General features: G+C 47.8%; 1 protein-coding gene across 16 annotated transcripts in view; it reads right to left on the bottom strand.

Annotated features, from left to right (window-relative positions):
* TCF4 (transcription factor 4) overlaps positions 1-15,469 on the bottom strand; it is a 246,882-nt gene that overhangs the window by 65,979 nt on the left and 165,434 nt on the right. For 2 of the 16 annotated variants that reach the window (XM_075020180.1, XM_075020184.1), the window contains exon 1: positions 6,507-6,727. The exons of 12 other annotated variants lie outside the window; for them this stretch is intronic. In XM_075020180.1, coding sequence (XP_074876281.1) covers positions 6,507-6,677 — 171 coding nt within the window. In that variant the 5' untranslated portion in view covers positions 6,678-6,727. Of the gene's footprint in view, positions 1-6,506; positions 6,733-15,469 lie in introns of those variants that run through there. 2 more of the 16 variants (XM_075020182.1, XM_075020181.1) reach the window with 2 other exon arrangements.

The following is a 15,469-nucleotide window of genomic DNA, read 5'->3' as shown; positions in this document are numbered from 1 at the left end:
GTACCAAATTTACACAACAAATTGCAGAGTGTATTTGTATTCGTGTGCACGCAAGTTTAAAATGTAGACGGAGGATTTGTGCTCTGCATGCTGCACTGCACGTGGACACCTCTGCTTGGGAAAAAGCTGAGAGCATCTAGAGCTGAAGCTGTGCCTTAGGAAACCAGACAACCCACAGCACAAAGGGACGAATCCCTCAAGACCAAGGGTCTGATTCTGCTCCTCCTGTAGCCAACTTCCAACTCTGAAAGTCCCTTTGACTTACAGGAGATAACACTGTAATAATACTTTCTCAGGGAAAACAAACCGACTAAAAATCCAACAACAAGGAAAAAACAAACAAATAAGCGAACACCCCCCCCCCCCAAAAAACCCCAAACCCAACCCCAAAAACTTGCAAATGGAGACAGATAAATTCAGTAAGTTAAGAAAAGCAAGACCTGCCCTGAATTTTGGGGGAGAAACATTTCCCAGTGAAATCTCTGCTTTTGGATGGTTCTGACTTGCCATGCCCCAACAAAGCTAGATGCTAAATATTTGGAGATACCTGCTGAGGCCTGAGAATGCAGTCTCCACACTGCGCCCCGAGAGACTCACAGAAACTTTTTAATGAGCCTGAGAATTTCTCCACCGTAAAAAGGAACACAACAGAGGGAGAGATCATTTCTGACGTAATAATCTCAGCTTTCCGTGATAGCAGATCTTTTCGTTAACCAAACAATAATAAATACAAACACTTTTGATAAGAAAACACTGGGTACACCCTAGCCAGTGTTAGTTAAATACAGCTTCTTGCTGTACGCGAGATTATTTTCAGCAGAAGTGCATTACGGTTTTTTATTTCCAAGTGTTGGCAATGATGTATTGAAATACAGTTCTGTGGCACCGGGATTTTGAAAGGACGATTTTAAGCTCACGTCTAGTGGTCTGTTTGAAAAAATACCCGAGCAGCTACAAGATGCCCTGGCAGCGCAGGCAGTGCAGCACGCTGCGTGCCTGAGGAGGAAGGCTGGGGAGCGAGGCAGCAAACTCATCACAGCAGCACTGCAAAGGGCAGCCTGAGAAACGGGCACACAAGTTTTGACTAGATCATCTTCACAAAAAAAAAACAACTTCCTTTGGTTAAAAAAAAAAAAAAAAAAAAAAAAAAAAAAAAGGAGGATCCATCCAAAGGAAGGGCAATCCCGTGCAGGTGACTTGTCCCTGGAGCAGAGTTTCCCACAGTATTTCACTGTGCCTGCAGAGAGGCTGACCAACTCTCTGCTACCTTCCCCACCAAGCTGCAGGCACTGTACTGCAGTCACCTTTCCCACCACCCCGTCAGGCTGACAAACTTCAAAGGCCAGTTGAAAAAAACCAATAATAATAATAATAAAAAAAAAAAAGTTCCATGAGCAACACGGTATCGTAAAATCAGAAAGAAACTGGCCAATATAGGCTCGAATATTCACTTTTCAAAATAAATTCCCTGTGCAAAGTAAGCAAATCCCATGTCTCCAAAGTGCCACGGCAATTTTACAGTAAACCAAGAATAATGCAAACCAGATTTATACTGAAACAGGAAACAAACAATTCTTCTGCACAATTTCCTGTAGATCAATTGGAAAGGTATTTAAAGACTGCACCAGCCATTAGATCTTTTGTTAACCCCCCCAGCCCTGCCCACAAAAAAGCAGCTCATAATATACACTATTAAAAGATGTCAACACCCTAACATCATTTTCCATGTCCACCATCAATCTATAACCAAATAAAATAAAATTCTATTTATAATTTCTTTTTGAGAAAAAAAACCATAATAATTTCCAAACTGGCACAGATGAAGAGGTGAAGTTCACTTCTGATCAGCATATGCAAAGCATATTTAAAACTAAGATTCAACGTAACATCCTGCAAGAATACTGAGCTTGAATAATTCCTAAAATATTTCAGCAAAACCCAGCTTTGCAAACACGAGGCCACTTATATTTCCAGCACGTACAGGGGGAAGAAAGCAATCAGACCTGCCAAGTGTAAGTTTTAATTGAACAGTAAGGTATCCTGACCCTTAAAAACAGTGCTACAGTTATTTCTGCAAACTCAAAGATTCAGCATAGATTTGTTCCATCTCCCTTCCCTTCCTCCAGAAGGTAAAGCACAAAAGCACTGATTCTGTCAAAACGTGTGTGTGTATCTGACCATATATACAGCTTAATACTTTACAAAATTTTGTTTTCTTGTTATCGGTAGGGAGCCTACGAGACTGCCTTAATTTATGACGTAAACATAGAGCCCTTCCATAAACGCCACAAATACTGGAAAAGACTTCCAGATATTTTGGCTTCTACTCACAATATTAAGAAGAGTAAGCGTTTTTATATACATACGTATATACATACACATACGGATTTCTAATCAGGAAGGCTGAGCCACCCATACGTGGATGCAATTTGATGAAGGAGTTGTAAATTTAGTGTTACTTCGTTACAAAATCTATGCCTACACTTCGGAAATGGCTTCAAGTATCTTGTAACTTTTGCTAATAAATATTTTTTTTATGATCTGCGTGTCAGGACTCCAATATCCCCAGCAAATGAAACGCTGACATTTCTTTAAACAAAGATGAACCATAAACATCACGCTGAATTACTGCCGGTTCAGCCAGAAGGGTGCAAGTACCAGGGTCTCTCGCTTCGATTTCGAGATTTCTTCCTCCTCGTGCTCAAAAAGAAAACTTTCTCCGCGCCGTTCCCAGAGCGACGCCAGCCTCGTGCCATTCACAACTCCTCACTTGTCATTATTAAGCGTGGTACATGGAATTATTACACTCTTTGGCCTAGCCTATTAGCAGGAATGATACCATGGAGCATTCATCTTCATCTAGGAACTTTATGGAGTTGAAAAGCTTTATAATAAGAATAGCAGACAGAATGTAAACAGGAAAAACTCATTAGCATTTACTTTTTGTGATTTGATGACTTGACAAATAACTATTTCAAAACAACTAGTTTGAGAGATGGGTTGAAGCTTGTTAGGATAAAGCAAAAAGAGCAATTACAATAATTATAGGTTTCCCTATATGATTTAACACATGCGCATGGCGGGAGCTGATGATGTGATCTTAAGATACCATTAAAAGAAAATTTTGCCACTTTTGTTTTTCATTTCCATTTGCAATAATTTCTGCTTTATAGTTCCATGCATTTCAATATATTGTCTATGACCAAATAATACTTTATTAAAATCTCAGTGAGATGCAATTGAAAATAAGCAATTCTGAAAATCAAATTTAGACAGTGATCCTGCCCCCATCCCCTTTCAGGTAATGTGCACATCCTAAAATACTACATGCATCTCGGGTAACAAGAAGCAAGGCTTAGGAAAAAAAAAATGGCTCTTGTTGTTTCATTGCTTCCAACGTAATCCAAGTGTTAATCCAGTTAATCGCAGGTAACGGTGCACTCTTCTAACTCCTTTGCTAAAACGTCTTTTTTATAATATTTTAGGGGAAAACAAGTGGATCAAGAGCCCAACATTTATATATTACACCATCAGTGTAATCACCAAGCCCTAGCTTATCTTTATTATTTGACACTGCCAGGTTTTGCTATTGTTCTAAGATCTTCTAAAACAAATATCCTCTATCGCAAGAGATGTGAAGGAAAAGATTTCTTACCGATGAATATCAGTAAATAGTTAAAGGCAAAAAGTGCTCTCCCATAGAGTGAGCTCTCCTAAAACACCCTGCGAGCAAGAAGAAAAAAAAAAAAACAACAAAAAAAACCAAGCAAGTTGCAGAAAATGTGTTCTGCAAATCTTGCGTTTACGGCAGTTTAATTTTTTTCCAGCCATTTTTGTGACTCCTGTACCCAACTGCACTCCTCTTCCCACAGCAACTTCGATTCAGAGGGCTTTGGAATGATTTTGCATTTTTTCTTCTTTTGTTTATTCCCAGGGAAGACCTGCTTCCGCTGCCTGCTCGCAGTTCAGAGAGTTCAAACTGAATTTAAACAAGTAATTGACTTGTCACTGGGGAAAAAAAAAAGGGGGGGAAAAAAAAAAAAGGAGGGGGGGAGGAATTCAGAACTCTATCTTTCCTGCACAAGGAAACTTGCGTGAGACAGAGCAGCCCCCGCTCCGCTCCAGCAACTGGGCGAAAGCTGCGCAGCCCCAAGAGCCGAGGGTCCTTTCGACGAGGCGTTGCGAACAATTAATGCATGGCATCCCCAATCTCCGCACGATGCCTGGCACCGCATCAAGAGCCGCACAATGCGGAACCGGAGCCAGAACAATGCCGGCTCTATAAAACACAAAAATCTGTTTGTCGAGCGGACGCGGGAATACTTTCTCCCCCTCCCCAAGGCTGCGGTGCCGGCCTCGTCCCCCGGCTCCCGCGACTCCCTCGCCGCGGCCGATGCCTCTTCCCCGACCCCGGGGAAGGAGCGGGCAGCGCTGCCAGGGCGGCGCGGGGACCCTCGCCCCGCTCTTTGTGCTCTCCCGGCGCGGGCGAGCGCCGAGCCCGGGCGGGCTTTCCGCGACCACCTTCCACCGGTGCCCAGAAATGCACCTCCCGTGACGGAGCCGTCCTGGGTTTTACCGGTCCCACCTTCGGAAAAACACAAAGAATGGGGGAAAAGGCCCGGCAGCCGAGCGGGGTTTATTAGCCCTATGATGTCATGTTCTGCAGTTTTATGTAAGTACGACAGGCGGCTGGCACGACAGGACGACGGCACGGTCTCGGCGTTCCCAGCCTTGGTGCCACGGACCGTGGGGCCGCTCGCTAGGCAGGCTGGGCGTTTTGCTTTCTCCATTTGGTTACTCAAAAAAAAGAAACCCACAAAAAAACAGACAACTGGGACGAGGGCAAAAAATCCCCAAACAAAAGGAAAGCCCCGGTTCCCACACCCACCTCCATTTCCCTTACCGAGCACCCCATCTCGCCCCCCGCGAGAGAAATCCAAAGAATAATGAAGTTGGTCTAAGTGTCGAAAATTGTTTACCGTAGCCCTGACGCTGTGCAAGCACTGTGCATCGCTGCTTCCTGCTCACAGGCTGCTGTCGCCAGGATTTTATTACTGAGGATGAATAGCAGCATTTAGGAACTTTTTCTTTTAAAGCTCCTGAGGCTGGCCGGCCCTGCCATGCATGGGAATGTCAGGTAGACTTTAGGTGTAGCCTGAACCGCTCTGGAATAGGGATAGCTAATTAAAAAAAAAAAAAAAAAAAAAAAAGGGAAAAAGGCCCTGCAGTAAATTATACAAATCTTTATTTTTTGCATTTTTATAATTTTAAATCTCAATTGTTTTTCCTGCGCAAATTCCCTTGGTTCCCACTCACAGATCAAGTGTCCCGCATTACTGCAACGCATTATTTGCAAAATATTCAAAACAAAAGATGAGGCCCACAACTCTCGCCAGTAAGCATATTACAAAAAAAAAAAAAAAAAAAAAATTCTCAGTTATTCAAACAGATGTTCATTCATGAGAGCGGCTTTCCATACGAAACAATTCGAGCTGGATGTATTATAAACACACGCTGGTCTATGGCACACATGCCTACACATTCACACACGCCCGGGCAGGATAATTAGTTTGCTCCATCCACTCCATCCGAAACGGGCCTGGGTTAAAACTCTAACAGTTCCCTTTTGGCCTAACTACGCCGCCCTGATTGGTATCAGATGAAAGGGAAGAAAGTTGAAAGAACACAGGCTGGAGCAGTTTGCGAAGCCCGCTCCCCCCACGCGCTGCCCTCCCTTCCCAGCATTTCCAAATTTTATTTTCCTCTCCCTTCAGCAACAGTTCCCCTCCTTACCTCGCCCTTCCCCCTCCCCCCCCCAAATATTTTAAAATATACTGAAATACTTCTCCTTCTCAAGACCCAGCCAGAGAAAAAAAAAAACAAACCTCCAGATGGCAAGTATAAACCTTCTGCTGGGGTTATGCACAAAATACCAGACACTTTTTTTTTTTTTTCTTCTTAAATAAAGCGTTTCTGTTGGGGGGGGGGAAGGACCGAAGTCAGGCGGCACAGGCAAGTCACTCCAACGCGGGCGGGAACGGGGCTTTTTTTGTCATTTGCCGTTTTCGGAGGACTTTGGGAGCCGCTCCCGCTCCGTGTCCGCGGCCCCGCTCGCTCCGCGGCCGCGCAGCCCCGCTCCGCTGCCGCCCGCCTTCCCCCCCCGGGCTGGGTTTTTTTGACGGTGGGTTGTTTGGTTGGGTTTGGTTTGTTTCCCCCCCCCCCCTTTGCATTATTTCGACTTGACCCCAAACTTTTAAGCCCGGGCGGACTTTCTGGCGCGCCGGAAAAAAACCCCCAAACCAAACCAGACGCCCCCCAAAAGCAAAAAAAAAAAAAAAAAAAAAAAAAGGCGAATCCCCCAAACCCGCCCTGAGTCGCAAAAAGCGGCGGCCGTGTCCCCGGCCCCCCCCGCCGGGCCGGGCCCCGGGAGCGCGGCGCGGAGGATGCTCGTCCCCGCCGCCATAAAACTTGTCCAAATTACACCTTTAATTGCAGCGCCCGCTTACCGCTTTCCCATTATAGTAGTACATCAAAGAGTTGCCGCCCATGCCGGGGATCGTGTATGCGCAGTACATGGTCCCGCCGCCGCCGTCCCCCTCCGCTCCCGCTCTCGCAACTTTTATTTCAAACTCGCTCTCCCTTTTTTCACAACAATTCCTCCACTCGCATGTTCCCATATGGCCGGGCCAGGCGCGCTCGATATGCAAAGCAGGGCGAGACCATTCGCCGCGCGGGGGCGGAGGCTGCGCGCTCCCCCCCCCCCCCCGCCTCCCTCCTCTACCTCCTCCTCCTCCTCCAACCTCGGCGCCCCCCCCCGCCCCCGTGCCCGCGTACCGCCCCGCGCCCGCGCACCGCCCCGCGCACCGCCCGGCGCGCTCCCCGCCGGCCGCCCGCGGGGCCGCGGAGCCGGGCCCATTACCGAGCGGAATACAAATGCGCTTAATTGCCTCCCCCTCTCCCTCGCCCGCTCCCTCGCTCGCCTCTCCTTTTTTTTTTTTTTTTTTCCCCTTCTTCTTTTTTTTTTTTTTTTGTTTTAATTTGATTAAAAAGCGAGTGGCAGGAAGGGAATCGTATGATGCACATCTAATAACTCCGCCATCTGTCCGTGCTGCTGGCGCGCTCCCAGCATTGTGCGCAGCTGCCGCGGCCCGCCCGCGCCCCGCGCAGCCCCGCGCACCCCCCCCCACTTTTTTCTCTTTTTTTTTTTTTTTTTGGTGGGTTTTAAATAATAAATATCCCGGCCCTGCCGACAAACATCGCCCCGCGCCCGCCCGGTGAACGGCGGGGAGGGGGAAATAGGGGAAGGGGGGGGGGGGATCCAACCTCCCCCCCCCCCAAACGTCGGGACTCACTTGAGCTTGCCAAATTCAGAGCATCACAGGAAAGGAGGGCCCCTGGGAATTGATCCCAAATGAAACTAAATCATTTGCATATGCCGAAGCAAATGCCATCCGAGCATACAGCCAGTCTCCGGGCTCAACTTTAATAATTCAAAGCACCTATTTCCTTACTCCTCGACGTGGTAACGCACCACATACAGTATTAATCAACGACAAAGAGATGGCGATGTCAATTCCGAGCTGTCGTCTTGGGCGACGGCAAAGTTTTCTTTCAGACTTTCCACCCGGATCTATAGGGTCGGCGTGCGCGGCTGCGCGCGCGAGGGGGGGGACCGGGGGGGAAGAATGAGCGGAGGTTTATCTAACTCACTTGTTCTGCATTTATTCGGGAGGTCCCCAGAGGTTTGGGTAAACAGTACTTGAATTATAATCACACATTTCATTCAAATTTCATGCTTTGAGGATTTTTTCCTCATTAGAACAGTTAGTTGTCAATCTGACAAGATCACATTTGTAACCTTTAAACCACCCTCAGCGCCTAATACATAAGGCCAAAAATCCCAACCACCGCAGGTCAACGCGCAACAAAACGCTCCGCCAGAAAGGGAGAGCAAGCGCTCCTCCGACCCGGGCACCTCGCCGATGGGCAGAGCGTCGGCCGCGCCGTTAAAGCTACTTCAGAAAGCGAACTTCCTACAGACCTAGGTAGTAGTAATGCTCCAGAGGTAAAAAACAACAAAGCGCTTTGATCATTTATTAAAAAACACACCTTCTGGTGGTTTTAAGACGCACCTAGAAATAAAGCCCGTTCTTCCCTCCTGCGTTTGCCAACTGTAAAACGCGGTGTTTTCTCTCTTAATAAAAGCTGTAGTTTCACAGCTCCACACAAAGTTATACAACTAGCATTACATTTTAGTACAAATTTTACCACAAAATTAGATTGGATGGACCTTTAAATCGTCTCACTTAATCGCTTTCCTGCCGTGGAAACAATCCCCTAACTCCAGCAGAATAGAGCCGTTTCTGACTGGCACCGGATCATTCTAAAGATTTCACGTGCTGATGTCTCTAGATCACGGAAATGGAGAGAGACCCGCAACTCTTGAAAAGCAATCCTTGAATGGGGACCAATGTGTCATGAAAATGACTGCAGATGATTTCAGTTTGGTTTTTGCAACCTCGGAGTGGGGAACAGTCCAACTTCATTTGGATCCTGTCATATTAGTGCTTTCATTCTCCTGAATGGGAAAATCTCGGTATAAATATACTGTACATAACTTGATAAGAAGTTAATGCGGTTTGCAGGGAGTAAGCCCATAACTATAACATAATTCTCAACACATGACAAGAAAAATTAATTACTTTACCGTATCATATTTGCATTCGACACATACATTGAGATAACTTTAATATATTTTCCTGCCTCGCTCGGGAACCTGCGATTGTCCTGGATATCTTTCCTTTTCTCTTTTTCAGAAATAGAAACGTGTATCTTACATAAAATTCACATTATTAATAACCGCCAGGAATAGGTCGGAGAGGCACCGACCGCACGCCGGGCTTTGAAATGACGCAGGGCGAGGGGGTGTTAGCCCTCCGCCACCCACCCTCCCCTTCCCGCACCCCTCCGCCCTGGCAGCCCCCCAGCGCAGCCCGGCTTGGGAGACCCCCGCGGCATCGTCCAGCTCCCACCCTCCAGCTTTTGGGAGCGCGGCTCTGCCGCTGGCACGCCGGCACGGCCGGGAGACGCGTCTCCAGCCCCGCGGCCCGAGCTGGGCTCCTGGCGCTAACGGGAGCCCGTTGATTACAAGAGCAAACCGCTAAAAATACAACGGGAGTTATCTGACGAGGAACAGCCTTTTTAAAAAATTAAATCTTTGTTGGTGTTTTAATCTCCAAATGCAGCGCTCAATGAATTTGCATCTGGCCGCGACACAGCCACGTCGGGGATTTTCGCTGAACCGGGCAAGAGCGGTTGTTCCGCGCTGGGTTTTGTCGTTAATGCCGGCTGCTGGAGAGCCAAGCTCCCCGCCAGGACTCGGCACCGAGACAGGCGAGGACTCGCCGCCGGGATTCAGCTCCGGACGTGCCGGTGTGAGGGTGGAGGGGGATGCCGCAGGTGCAGCTGTGCGGGACCCCCCGCAGACCCCCGCGCCCGCATCTGCGCCGCCGAGCCGCTCCCCCCGCGCGCCTGCCCGCCGGTGGGCATCAGGCAGCGCCGACGTCTTCCAGCCCTTGCCGCGGAGCGGTGCCGGCAACGCTGCAATTACGGCCTTCGTCTCAACGAGAGGTTGGCAGCGTGGAGACGCCGAGGCGCGGGCGGGGAAGAGTGACGTGGGGACAGCGCGTCCCACTGCCCCGCGCCGCTGCCGGGCACCGCGCCGGCCTCCTCCGGCGAGGAGGAGCAGCTTCCCTGTGGTCCTGTCTGACCAGAGCCTTGTCTCCGCTGCCCCAAAGGTACTCGTTTTCCAGGGAAAGGGTCAAGGAGGAGCACTGAAACCTTTGTTTTGGTAAACGTGGTGTTATGCCGTACCCAGAGGGAATGCCACCAAAGGGCAGGGGAGTTGAAAATGCAGAAAACGCTCCGATAATGCATTGTTTCAGCACCTTCTGTGTTGGGCGTCATTCTTTCAGCATCTTCTAGGTCACTGGTAACAGAACCAGGCTGATCAGGTGTAACTTATCCGTGTGCTTACGGCATAAACATATTCCCCTAACACAACACAAGTAGGGACAAATTCAGGTCAATGTGTCACCTACGGAGCATGACATGGCAAGTGTAGGACACCAGGGTACGTGGCCATGTTGTCAGAATCCAGTTACTTCAGCGTTATCTAAGCTAACAATTTCTTCTACGGCCCTCCTGTTCCATTTTTCCCTTTGCACTGCTGGTCACCCTGGACCAGCCACCCAGGCAAGGTACGGCCAACTGGTGCACAGGCAGAGAAACCAGGTGGGGCTGCCTGAAAATCATCAGTGCTGTGACTTCTGTGATATCTTTTCAATGCTTTGGCATGTATGTACTGGGCTCCATTCTCTCCTTGCTTCTCTTGTGTCAGATTCCAGAAAAGAGTGAGGAAACTTTCGAGAAATCCAAGAAGAAGCACTAGAAGAAGGACAGAAAGGCAGGTTCTGCAGCTCCCGCAGGAGGTCATCTCTCCTAGTCCAGGAGAGGCGGAGGGAATGGGTCCCTGCTTTTCCAGCAAGATTTTTGAGACAGAGAATTTGGAAAGGGCCTCATCCAGAGTGGTGCTGAGCACCCTCCTCGGTCAACCAGGGGGGCTGCATGGGATGGTGTCCCGACGGAGCGGCTCTGCCACTGGCACGCTTTGTGTCTGGACAGAGACCTTCCAGAACGTCACAGCAAAAGGATGCTGGAAGGGAGAGACAGCAGTCATGTTCCTGATGCTACTGCAACTGAGGTCCTCAGAAGAGGAGCAAAGAAAGGGAAGCTGTCTGCTGGATGACAAGCTTGCAGCCACAAATTGAAACAAATAATGGTAAAATACCAAGTAAGATGACTAAAATAGCCAGAATTCCTTTAAGTCTGGGTCACGTGGATAATCTCATCCTTCTTACACAAATCCTTGAGTGTAGTTATTAAAATGTACCCGCCGTGGGTGCAGAAGTGGCTCTGAATGCCCAGATGTGAAGAATTTTACCCAGCTGTGGCATTCTGCCCCAGCTGAGTGACCAGGACCTCCAGCCAGAGGTCCCACGAAGACATGCCCCACCTCACGCCCCACCAAGCCTCTTCCGACCAGCTTCTCTCCTATTTAAGGAACACAAAGAGAGAAGCAAACCCCAGCTCCGTTCCCCAAAGCCAGGTCTACTCTAGGAGGTGCCAGAGCTGAGCTGAAGGTTTCCTAAAATCCCCCCCAAGCACCTGCGCGGGGACGGCGCTGGCGGCCGCAGAGCTCAGCCAGAGACAGCCCCCGGTGCCTCTCACCCGAGGGGCCACAACCGAACCACAGAAAACTCATTCAGACGCTGGATGAAGACAAGAACAAGTTGCACCATATTTACCTTATACAGACATAAAGATGGGGCACGTTTTCGGTAGCACACGCCGCGGCCATTTTCTGGTCTTGGTTTTGGAGGATCCCAAATCGAGTTAGAGATAAACCTGCTGAACTCCAGGTGACTAGTTTATAACCGTCTCTTGCGTAACCATTGCAACTGAAGGTAATGCTTATTTTCCTACGGTTTTGTACATTAATATTCTCTCCTCTCTCCCCAGGAAGAGGTTCATATTCAGATACTTGTGCACCATAGACTGAATACAGTATAAATATCTAATTATACAGATGCTATATGAATAAATCAGATCCTAAAAGCCACAGTCTCTAAAAAGCTAATTTAAACCAGCCAAATGTGGATACAACCGCTTCAATATTATAGACTACCTATTGATGGCAATACTAATCAACCCAACAATCCTACGCTTTTTCTGCCAGGAGGAAGCGAACCTTTTTCCCAGCACTCAACTCATGCTCCCCTCTTCCTCGTTAAGGGGACAAACTCTCCACCAGATGTTTTAACCAGGTGCAGCTTGTGGAGTGGCCCTGCCAGTTGGTTATTCCAGCAGAGAGCCTGGACCGAAGAGCCGGGACGGCCTCAGCCTGCTTCTGACGGACTCGGGACTGACCCAGACAGCACCCAGGGCGATGCCGGTCTGAGGGTCCTTGTCAACAGCAGTGCTCTGTGCACGAGTCAGGCCATCACGCTAGTACCTGGGCCTTGCTAAATTTTCAAATAATTTCAATAAAAATGCATTCGCAGGTTTTCTTCTGAATTGAAATGGTTGGTCGGACATGACTCGTGAGTGTCGGGAACAGTGCTGATTCCACCGAATTCTTGTACGTTTGCATGTATCGAACATGTTAGACGGGCACAGCTGCCACATCCAGAGCAGGTTTTAAGCAAATTGCCCTTTCAGCAGTGACTGATTCGGTGACATAATTGCATGTGCTCCTGTTCTTGCACGGCCAAGCACAAACTAATTGTCGGAAGTGGGGGCTGTAACTGAGGTTGGATGCCAGGAATATGGCAAAAGAGTTAAGTCTGACATTGCCAGAACAAACTATAGAACATCTCTGCAAGCATCCGTCAAGTTTAATCTGTAAAATACCAAACTTCTCCTCCTTTTACCTCAAATGCTTTACAGACTGTATTTACTAGATAGCACATGAAGTTAGTAACATAATAAAATCCTAGATCAAAACTAGCTATTGAAAACCAAACCAGCATCCAACGTTTGCTTTCCAGATAACCCAGTTCTAACACATGATCAGGCTGAGCACATCCCCTCAGCTGCAGTGGGAGCCAGCCTGGACCCCCGGAGCAGGTAGGGAGGCACCGGGCACTCTGGCTTATCCGTCGCCTTCCATAAAACTTATCTTACATAAAAAAAAAAAAAAAAAAAAAAAAAAAAAGGCATACAAACATACTTTACAGTTAATCTATTTTAAACAAACTGTCTATCTAAAATATCCATTTGCCACTAGGTTTATTTTTGACTACACTGCTTGTGAAAAGCCAAGAGAGAAACTTAAACCACATGGGCCAGGATTTCTTCTTGCGCAAAGGCTCTATTGCCATTTTTTACTATTCTATCTTGAGTATCAGAAAGTTTGGTGGGCTTTCTTTTCTGGAAAGTCAGAGCTGCTGTAGTCATTGATTACAGGATGATCTCAGATTTCGTATTTTGAAGACTGAGCTTCTAACTCTGATAAGTGTGGAGGAGAGCTGGGAAATGGGAACTCTGAGGCAGAAAACCCCAAAGGCTAATAAAGCCAACCCAATCTTTACTATTTTTAAAATCTCGTGATAGCTTGTTTTTGTGGATGGGAGGGTGGCTGACTCATGGTATATGAACCTTTGGGGTTAGCAATACTATGATGGCTTCTCCACATTGCTCTGGCACTGTAAACAGGCCCTGCAATTACTGTAAGGTGGCACGGGGGTTACCCGCCAAAGTCAGGAATTCTGCTGGCCTAGACAACAGGCCTCAACATCCCACCGGCTTTGATTCCGGATTCATTACAGAAACAGACAGGAAAGTGCATTTAAGGTTCATTTCTGACATTTTCTCTACGTTCCCGAGGCACGCAGGGTTAAGCGATGGGAAGTTCCTACAGGTGGAAATTGCAGTGCCATTGGTCTCAGTGTGAGACTACAGATGTTGTATCATAGTTCAGAGTCCACTGCAGAAGTATTTGGTAAATAAACGAGCAGAGTAAGATTTTTAATATTTCATACACTGCCAAGCAGTTCACCGATTGTACGCAGCACACAACAAACAAGTAATTTCAGATTATAGGGGATTATCTTTGCTTTTGCAGTTGCAGTACAATCTAGAGTGATCAGCGCTGTAGTTATTGCTCGTATTGCTTTACTGAGAGGTTTCCACAAGTTCTTGGTCAATTGTTCTCCATTAGCATTAGCTGCTACTACAAAATAAATAAATGTTTTTGAAGCATAACGCAATCAAGGACCTGATCTTATGTTCAGTCTTTAGGGAAAAAAAAATGACACTGTAATATGATTTTCATTAGCAACAATATATATTCTCCCAAGTGGGTTCAGTGTTCTATAAAATGATAAAAGACCTACTTGCACCAGAACTTCAGAAAGAATTTATATCTATTACGCTGTTGCACAATTATTTTTTAAAAGAAAAGCAAAAAAAATTGTGGCAAAGGTAAGAAAAAGTTGTGGACACCATGCAAGTGGACACATGGCTAATGTTAAGAACCAAAACGTGGCCTTTTTTCTCAGTCACGTGCAGCAATTTGTCTACATAGTAAACCGTTAGCAGAGCTGATCAAAGCACTCAAAAGTGTTTCTCACTACCCTCCTCTCTGCTAAATGATCTGCAGGACTGAACGTAGATGTGGGATCCTGCAAACTCGGATTCGTTCCCACTCTGCCACAAGAATCTGGGGAGGGAGCGGGAGAGGAACGCTGCTCCTCATTTATTGCACATTGCCATATGGAAGACTTTTCAGCTGTTACATAGTTAGGCCTCGCAGCCCCTCTATCTAGCAGTTAAATATTATTCTGTCACTGTTTCCCTTTGTATAGATGGAGAAACCGAAGCTCAGAGAGGCCACAGGCACCGCGCTGGTGCTGCAGTTACATCGAGGCAATGGTGCCAAGGGGATGAGAGGCTAGGGCTCCCCGAATACGCTCCTCCGGCACGGGGACGCCCGGGGGAACGGCTCGGGCTCTCTGCCCCGACTCCAAGGGAAAATACAAAGTACAGTCACCTTGGTCCTGGCAACCGGTGACCTGGCCACTCGGCGATGCACAAGGCATTTGGGAGGAGTACGCGCCTGCGGCAGAGGAGGCTGGGCTGCCACCGCAGCTCAGAGCTCCTGGGGATGCTTGGGGACGAGGAGGTCATGTTTACATGTGTGTAACTTGCCCTGAAGATTAACTTTGTACTTGGGAATTGCTTGTACTTGAAAATAACCCCCGACCTCAAACAGCCAGACAAGAGTAGGGGTAGAGATGGTGCGTTTTTGAAAAAAATCAGAAGACAAGGTAAAATCCTTTTGCATTGCCCACCCACACACATCACCCTCTGTATTGAGCAATACAGTTTGGTTTTGCTGCTGGCTGCAAGGATGGGCAATACACGGAAAGATGAAGCGGTTGGTCCTGAAGACCTCAAAGAATTAGGGAGGACACGGGCAAATTTGAACCCCATTCTGCTGCCACCCTGGGAGAGCAGCCTGCATGGAAGAGGAGATGGGCAGGGGAGATAGAAAAGGCACGGTGAGAGGTCTGGTCAAGGTGGAGACCATGAAACTGGGATGCTGCTCAGAAAAAAGAAGGGGGGGCCCTGTGCAAGGCTTTCTTTGAGGAATCTGCTCAAACAAAGAAAACAAACCTGAATAATGGGTATTTAATGCTGCTTGGTGATCCCAGAACCTACCCAGAGAGTCTCCTCGTGCCACAGGGAAAATCAGGGCTTGCGTTTCCCAATGACGCAAACGAAGCCCTGTTCCCTCTGCATCCCCGACTGCCGGGGCTGTGTTTCTGACTGGGGTAGTGCTCACGTCACCCGAGAAGCAAAGATGGAATTAAAAGGGGTTTATAACACCTGAAAGATTTCTGCTGCC

The sequence above is a fragment of the Buteo buteo genome, chromosome Z (assembly GCF_964188355.1).
Source record: "Buteo buteo chromosome Z, bButBut1.hap1.1, whole genome shotgun sequence".
NCBI lineage: Eukaryota > Metazoa > Chordata > Aves > Accipitriformes > Accipitridae > Buteo > Buteo buteo.
Note: the sequence above shows the minus strand (reverse complement) of the source record. Positions and strands in the feature narration are given on the sequence as shown.